Source organism: Austrofundulus limnaeus, unplaced genomic scaffold, assembly GCF_001266775.1.
Source record: "Austrofundulus limnaeus strain Quisiro unplaced genomic scaffold, Austrofundulus_limnaeus-1.0 Scaffold42, whole genome shotgun sequence".
In the NCBI taxonomy this organism is placed as follows: Eukaryota; Metazoa; Chordata; class Actinopteri; order Cyprinodontiformes; family Rivulidae; genus Austrofundulus; species Austrofundulus limnaeus.
This window is the reverse complement of record NW_013952444.1, coordinates 1,197,648-1,206,515: the sequence shown is the minus strand read 5'-3', so window position 1 is coordinate 1,206,515 and position 8,868 is coordinate 1,197,648. Positions and strand designations below refer to the sequence as shown.

At 37.8% G+C, this 8,868-nt stretch overlaps 1 protein-coding gene across 1 annotated transcript in view; it reads right to left on the bottom strand.

Moving 5' to 3' along the window:
* Window positions 1-8,868, bottom strand: part of LOC106516896 (guanine nucleotide exchange factor VAV3) — a 63,043-nt gene that overhangs the window by 22,073 nt on the left and 32,102 nt on the right. Inside the window, exons 16-19 of the mRNA XM_014007485.1 lie at window positions 4,188-4,289; window positions 3,565-3,656; window positions 2,250-2,272; window positions 718-742 (exon numbers count right to left, since the gene is read on the bottom strand). Of these exons, the coding sequence (XP_013862939.1) occupies window positions 718-742; window positions 2,250-2,272; window positions 3,565-3,656; window positions 4,188-4,289 (242 nt within the window). The remainder of the gene's footprint in view (window positions 1-717; window positions 743-2,249; window positions 2,273-3,564; window positions 3,657-4,187; window positions 4,290-8,868) is intronic.

Genomic DNA, 8,868 nt, shown 5'->3' with positions numbered 1-8,868 from the left:
CACACACACATAGATATACATATACATAATATTTTTAAACGAGAACTATAACTTTTTTCTTCAGTCTTGAAGAAAAAAAATGAATGACACCGATGAGGTGAAGTTAATGAGCATTAATTCAAAATGTGAATGTTAAAAAGCCTTTTTCTATATAAATATAAGGGGTGCAACAATACAAGTATCTGTATCGAATCATTTAATACAGTGCTTTAGGTTCAACACACACCATATCGAACAATACAGATTTTAAATTTTTATTTTATCAGCTTGTCTTCTGAAGATGCTCTGTGTTCAAGGTTCATTGGATCTGGGTTCGACTACTCCACCTAGCCTGCATTGTTGAGCGCAGGTCCACTGAGAAACCTGCTGTTTCAGCAACATTTAGTTTAAAAACTGAACTTTTGAGGTTAAACAAATGTTCATAATTTATTTAAATCAATTACAAGTTAAGAAAGGCATGGACATTTTCTCTTTATTGTATCAAATCAAGGGACTACAGTATCAAATCAAACCAAATCGTGAATTGTCTGTATCATTGCACCCCTGTATACTACAGGAAGCTTAGGTTTAACCCTGCTGAAAAGAACATTTTTGTTCAGAATAACCGCATCTCCATTTTGTTTGTGCTTGGACTGTGTGTTGCAGCAGAACAAAGAATACCTCTCAAAACACTCTGCAGGTTAAAAAAAAGTGCTCAAGTGGTCAAACCATACTGACCTGAGTCTTGTGGTGTTGTGTTGTCCTGTGAATACAGAGAGAAAGTAAAAAAAAAATGAGGAGAGAGAAAAAGAAAGGTATGAAAATAATGGAAACATTGTGGAGACGCTGATAAATATAGAGTTAGAGGTTCTTGGCTTGTGTGCAGGAGCAAGCTGACCTGAAAAATGAGTCATACAATCATCTCGATGGGTATTATTCTTCAGATGTTAGGAATAGCTGTCTTAAAAAGAAGCTGTAGTAAGGAGTTTTGTGGGAATATTATTTTTTTCTATCTTCTGACTACTTTAATGAGAATTTAAAACCAGATCCAGCCTGATTTGATCAGTAAATTAGCTGGTATGTCACTTTTAAAGTCAAGTCAAATGACACGTTCTGCTCGTTAACAATTTCAAGGCCTCCTTTACGAACTGATTGGTGATTTCTGGTATGAACACTGCGCAGGAAGTACCCCAGGACTTTCTTCTGTGTGTTCAATTATAATTTCTCATCAACTCTGACACTTATTAAGAGTGTTCCATCTACTTAAGATTTTCAAAAAGCACAGAATAACACCAGGACTTGTGATTTGCCAGCTGGTACACGATGACAGGAGTCTGACCAAACAGACGTCCTGCTGCTGCTCTGGCTCCATCCTTATTAAAGTTGTCAAAGAAAAGTCTTTCAATTAGAGGTGAATGTTTCAGACTGAGACAAATATATTAAGAAACTGGCTATAAATGACAAAAAATATATATTGTTTTGTTTTTGCTTTATCACAAATGATGCAATACTCAGTTTGAATGAGCAAAAAAATTGTACGAAAAAAATACTTGCATGTAGTAACAAAAACACTTTTAGCACAGTTGTAAAAAGCCAATAATTTTAGCATTGCACTGGAAAAAATGCCCATCTAACCAAGTTTTAAAGTCCAGTCAATTTTTTTAATCTTGTGTTGAGACTGATTTACTAAACAAGAACTGAATTTGTAAGATTAAAAATCTTACCAGAACATGTAAGATTATTTATGTTTTTAGCCTAAAAATGGACTCTAATTGAAAAAAACTCCTGCCAATGGAGTAAGAACATTTTACTTTGTAAAATTCTTGAAATACTTGATTTGACTCAATTTTTTCTTATTTCAAGAATCTTACCAAGTGAAATTTTCTTATTCCATTGGCAGAATTTTTTTACTTAATCTGAGTCAAACTTCCAGGCTAACAAGATAAATAATCTACATTCTTTTCTTGTTTAGTAAATCAGTCTCAAAACGACATCAAAAATATATATATTTTGGCTGGATATAAGATTTTTAAATTTGGTTAGAAGGACATTTTTTGTCCTCTTATGCAGACTATTAAAATTAGCACATGTTCAGTAATGTAACAAAACCACTTCATTAGTGATGTTTTGTCGCTTCTGATGAGGAAATCTTTTCTGATCTCTCTTTGGCAACAGATCCAATTGGCTGGAGTTCAGCTGCTGGTTTATGCCCTGCCTCTTGCGTTAGCTAAGATGTCTGAGTCAAAGAAGAGAAGGAGTTCAGGTCTTACCTTGGGCCTCAGCTTGACAGGATCTGCAGGCAGGTGAGAAACAGATACAGTGAGGGGAATACAATATGAGAGTGTGGTGGCTTCTAGACATACAACCTCAACTGTCAACCTCTGCTGGCCCGCATCGCGGCCTCTGAATGCATAAAAACCACAGCACTCCCGCTAAGGAAGCTTGTCAAAAGCCCAAGCTGGCTTGAGATGTCAGTAAATTCAGCGAGGGTAAAGAACCTGAAGCACCAGTCTGGTGACACAGACACAAGGCTAGACACAGCATTAAAATTCAACATATACTGCAGCCCACATTTTTATACAACTATTAAACAGCTAAAAAATCAGACATATCATGATTTATTCACCATATTCTTAATACAGTAACTTGTGATGTTCAATACCACAGATTTCCTTTCCGAAATCTGATACAAAGTAAAACTCGGGCTGGTATCAGTGATGCTAATCTGATACAGATACTTTGTGTAAATGTGTTTTGTAAATCAAAAGAAACTAGTGTAAGTCAAATCCCTGCTTCATAAAGAATAAGACAGTTTTTTTTTTCACTTTAAACTCAGAAAAATATTGATGTAGCATTCAAATTTTCAACACAGCTGAGCTAATGCAACAGAAAAAATGCAAAATATATGTAAAAAGTGTGTTTTCAACAATAAAAAACTATTCAAATAATAAAACCATTGAAATAAATTATTGTTTGATTATTAAGAACTACAATAAAAATTTAAACTTGAGTCTTAAATTACATAACATGAACATGCTGAACGTGTAACATGTACAGACTGAGTTCCCTCCGACCGCACATGATTTAGTGATCATTTTAATAGTTTAGTTACTTTCCACTGTGTTCCATTTAATGATAAACATTACTTCAAGTGACTGAAGTATCAAAGTTTTGAAAATTAGATTTTATTATTGATAGTATAGCATAAAGTTCTGGTACTGGTAGTATCAATATTTCAAAAATAATCACTAGTAATTTGAGCAGCTGTTCACTAAAAATCAAATGAATGAGTAGCAAAAGGTGGGTAAAGATTAAGTTTATCCTCTTTGTGTGTTTAAACTTGAAGATCTTGACAATTAAAGTAAAACTTTGTCAGCATACCTGCAGTTAGATATAAATCAAGAGCGATTTAGAAACTATTACTTGTAAAAACGACAAAAAAATAAAGGTATTTTCCTCTAAGGAGAGTGAAAGATGGTAAATTTGTAATTTTATTGTGAATATGACAGTTTTCAGTATTTAGTGTGTGTAAGTACACTGAGGTCCAAAGGTCACTGAAAAGTGTTCAGAGGCTCTCTTCCTCACCTGTCCTCCCGCAGACTCCGAGCCGACCCAGACACTCCTTATGAGCCCCCAGGCCACATTTTAGACAGAGATAACCCTGGTTAAAGATGCCCCTGGAGACAGTAAAATACTGGATATATTTCCTGTACAACAGCGACCAGAAAAGAAACACCTTGACATTTAGAATTCTCTGGCTCCTGTCACATTGTCAAGATAAGTGAAACGACACGGGGAAACGTCCTTCAAGTTTTTAGAGGCCATAAAACCTGCACTGTGAGCTCAAAACAGGGACAGCTAACAGCCTGTATGACAGAATATTAGATATTTACTTTCATCCAAACTCAATAAGTTTTTTACAGTCAGGTTAAGGACTTGTTTCTTTCCCTCATTGAAGTGCTTGACGAAAAGTGACTGCGGGCTGAACTATAAAATGTCATTGTGTTCTTTTCTTTTCTTCCTTTGCTTCATTGTGAAAAATACTAAAAGTGTATTTATCTTGGAATGTAATCAGTTTACCATTCAAGAACAGGTGTAATAACAGTTCAAGTTTACCCTAAGGGCAGCATTTGTGCCTTGCTGGTACACCGTCAGGTGTGCGCAGTTATTCTGAATAAATCAGAACTAGCAAGCTGCCTGAATCTTACCTGAGCAGGAGGTGACAATAGCTACAGGATGTGATTCTTTCAAACGTGTGCATCTTGAACTGGTGGGAGTTGTGATTGGCCTTTTCTGGTCTGATGTTGGATCTGGAACAGGGAACGAAAAGGGTAGTTTAGTTATTAAAAAAAAAAACTGTATTTTAAGAGAAACTTACACCTGATTGATAACTTTTAATACAATAAATTCTTCCAGCGTGGACAGCTTCTTACTGTTGCTAAGAGGTGCCTCTGTTGCTGGATTCCCTGTTTTTTGTCCGTCTAAGAATTTAACCATAGTTTCAAAATGTTCAAAACATTTGTTTTGCAAAAAATGCTCAACTACACTCAAAAAACTGATTGTTGGATTTACTTAACTAAGTTATGTTAACAATTCCCAATGAACTGAGTTGAGTAATGCTGCGTTCCCACCGAATGCGATTTCAGTTTCAAAATTGCATCCAACGCTTCAAGTTGGTCGCTTGTGCACTTTGAGGTCAGATGCAGGTCAGCTCTTGAAGCGCTCGCACAGGAAGAGCCTCCCCGCCCCTCCCTCCTCTGTCGGGCTCTGTTTAATGTCAGACGAGGAAGTGGCTTTGCTTTATTAACAGAGAGCAAGAGCATGTCACGTTCATCAGATAATTAATTCATAATTAATTCACCAGATAATTCAGAGACATTCTGAGTTTCATCACCCAGGAGCTGCGGGAGAGGCTCACAGCTCGCTTTCAGGACTATTTTTGTCCCGAGTCCAGTCTGATGAGTCACTGCCACGCATTGGTGCGGATATCTCCTGTCAGGACACTGACTGCAGGCACTCGATTTCAGCTAAAAAGCTCCTCTCCATCTGTTTCAGGTTAGTGGACATCATTCAGTAAACTGTACCGTCGGGAAATATGTTGCTACGTCACACAGTGGAGTCTCTGTGATTGGTTGACGTGGCACGTCGAGCTGCAAAAGTTCAGATTTTCCAACTTCAGCCATTTGCGCCTCAATGTTCAGATCGTTCAAATCGTTCAAATCGCGCTGCTCTAATCGCGCTTGAGGCGCCGCAGCACTTCCTGACGCTGATTGAAGCACGTCCACCATAGACTTTGCATGTAAACCTGATGCTCCTGATGCTGAAATCGTGTTTGGTGTGAACGCACCATGAGTGTAAAGCCACTTTCATACATATTTTTAAAAGAAATCTGAAAGATGCTTTACACTTAAGGCCCCCACATACTCCGGTGTACTGTGTATAGTCCGTGAGCCGCGCAGACATATTGTCCAGACATTTGAGACTTCATACTCGAGCGTTCTGATCGCCTGACAAATTCCCTAATTTCTCGCAATTTTAGTCATGGCGTCAAAAACGAGTATGAAGAGATAGTTTGCATTTTAGCTTTCAAACAAAAGAGAAAAACCTACCTTACCCAGTGCGTGAGCTATTTCCTCCCTTTCCTTCATTGATGTATCATAAAGTTTCTATGTTTTCTAATCTCCTCCGTGAGACGCTCTTCATTTGACTCCATTTCATCCACAAATGATGCAGATTCTCAACTGTATCTGTTTGGTGTCGCATCCTTAACAGTTGGATGTGAACTCGCCGGGCAGTTTATTGCGCGACACGGCAGACGTGGACGAACATGTCCACTTCGAATCCACATTGAGCCTGCCCAGAGTCTGAGCGGACGTCTGCAGAATGAAGTACGCAAAAGTACATGAGGGCCAACCTCTTGGTTAAGTAAATCCAACACATCTGGGGTTTTTTTTGAGGACAAATTACCCTGACAGATATAAGCACAAACACATTCCCCCCAGTTGGAACAAACAGACTGAGGATCCGGCCTGCAATCCTGTGAAAACCACACAACACAATGTAATAAATTTACTCTCCACTGAGTATGTTTGCATGCATGTTTGAACAGTTTCTTGTCCTGTTGATGTGAAAAGGTCAACCTAATAAAATGTTTTTAATTTTACATTTTCTAACAAAACCTGAGTTGTTAGTGCACTTAAACTGTTTTTTTTCCCCTTGATGTTTCAAGAATTTCTAAAACTACGACATTAATGCATTCCTGACAAACTAACCACTTGAAGCACTTAAGTAGCTGAAGAATTTTTAAAGGTTTCAAACATTAATACCAAAAATATCTTTGGATAATAAACACATACTTCAGCCTCGACTTCTTTCACAGATACTTTCCCTGCTTGTCCTTCAGTTCTTCACAGCGGCAGCTTTTCTGATGGAGATGTGCTGTCACAGCAGAACATCAGAGGGGACGGGGTGCTGAGGAGCTTATTTCTAAAGATGTAAAATAAACTTGTATTTCGTTGCGGAAATTGCTGTGTTTTCTATACAGGATGTCGAGAACGGAGAATAGGGCTCCTTGCTGATTTTGTGTCTGTGTCGATGCGACATGCATTTGATTTTATGTAAATTATCAACAAGAGAGTGGAAAGCAGTTTAAAAAGTCAGCAAAGGCAGCACATAAAGCCACAGAAGATTAGTAGATACACTCAGACTGACTCTCAGCTGATAATCTGGTCATTTCATTTGGTCAAAAAATGTCAGCAAGATATTCAGAGAAAAATGCTTAGCATTTCAAACAGCAAATGTTTTTTAACTGCAATACAGGCATTGAAGTGGTTTGTACAAAGTAAAAAAACCTGAATTTAATTAAATGTAGATAAAAGCAGCAGCCCTGTTTTGTTGTATTTTTTGTAAATGCAGTAATGGAGCGGCATCAATCACTCAATGGTAAGGTAGTGCCCTGAACGAGTTTGATGTACTGAGTAGCAAAGACTAAGAAAAACTATTGTGACTTTTGTGACACAGAACTGTTTATCATTAAACGAGACATACCCTGCTTTTAAATCCTACTTTAACATTTCAATCCTTCAGGTGGAGTCTAAATAAAGTGGAACTGCAATGCTTTGGTCTGAATTCTTCCTTATTGTAACTCCACAAGCCCCTCATTCACCCCTTTTCTGAGGTTGAGTCTCAGATCAACTCATTTTGAGGCTGTCTCTTTAAATCCAAATGTGGCACTTCCAATGTTACCTACCCCACTCAATGTCCTGATGCAGGACATTGAGGGGGGTTGGTAACGTCCATCATTAAACAGAGGTGGAGGCCTCCGTTTTCAATTGTCCCCCTCCTACAGCGCGGCCATTGGCAGTATCACTCCAACCCCTGTTAACAATAAGTGTTAATTAGGTGTCAACGATAGCCATGTGATGTGAGTATCAACCCCCCTCAAGTTTCCAGAGTGGCCCAGTCTAGTTTGATCGAGGAGTTTACGACTATATACTGTAGCGTCACAGAAACGTTTTATTTACAAATGAATTAAAAGATGTCAACGAAAGAAGACTTGTCCATCCAGCTTTTGTTTCCTAAAATTAATACAATGTAGCATCTAAAATAGTTAATTCAGTCAATGAAAAAGCCCTGCATTGCAGAGAATTAGCTGATGTTTTGGAGACTAAACATGGAGATATGGCACATGTAGCTGTCAGGCAGCACAGACTGAACAAAGACTACAGAATGACAGCAGCGGGTTGAGAAGAAAATCAAGAGCATCCGAGAGATTTTAGACACAAATTGAATGGAATATTTTCTTTGTCTATTTGCTGTTTTTTTTTTCTCTTTTTTTTACTTTACTAATGAATGAACAAAATACCAAATTACAAAGCAATCGCCTTCTTCCACCTGAAATGAAAAGATTGGTGAAGGCTTTTTCCAGAAAGTTGTGGTTTATTTCAAGCTAATTAGAGGGTAACATTCTCCCTGTGAAAGAAGCCAAACCATCAGTAGATCACATTCACAGGTGTTTATTGATGCTGGGGGCACGGCAAGGTGAGCTTTCAAGTCAATCTGAAGACTTCAAAAGAGCCGAGAGAGAGAAAAACGCTCAATTTCCTTTCCGCTCACATGCATTGTGGGTAATGCACCCGATGATGTTCAGCTTGAACTCATTGACCTTCACTCCGATCCATCTCTGGCAGAGCACTAAAGGTCAGCATCCCTGTTAGAGTTTTATTCCTCCCTCCTCAAAGACGAGCAAATTCTGCTCGTGAGGAGACATGTTCCGATCGGAACATTGTTAGCTAGGATGTTTTAACAAATTTCAGATCCTCTCCCAACGTACTCTGCCTTCCACTGTGCTCTGCGTGTCTATCTCAAACTGTCACCAGACAGAATCAGTGAAATAAAAAATGAAAAGTAAGATGTTAAACAACACAACAGAAACATTTTAGACAGTTAAAAATACTCAGTTTCTGCACAAATATGATGTTTTTAAACAATATTTTTATGTTTAATCGGTTTAATAGTGTTTTTTTTCTTTTATTTATCTTTATTCTTCTCACCCTTCTCCTGTATTGAGCTGCAGTAATGTGCAAATTTCCCCACTGTGGGATCAATAAAGTCTTATCTTATCTTAACAAAATAAAATCAAAAAGGTGGTCATATTTACTTTGTTTCTAACTTTTGACTGAGGAAACAACGTTTTTAGGGTGAATAGTACGGGTGCAACAATACGGAAAAGTCATGATGCAGTTTGGTTCGATACTTAAAGGACACGGTTCGATATTAATTGTTAAGAAGCACAAAGTTCTTCTCTAACCTTTCTGTTTTAGTTTCAGAGTGTGGTATGTAATAGTGAACATGTCAATGTACAGATGAAATGTTTGTTTTATATATATA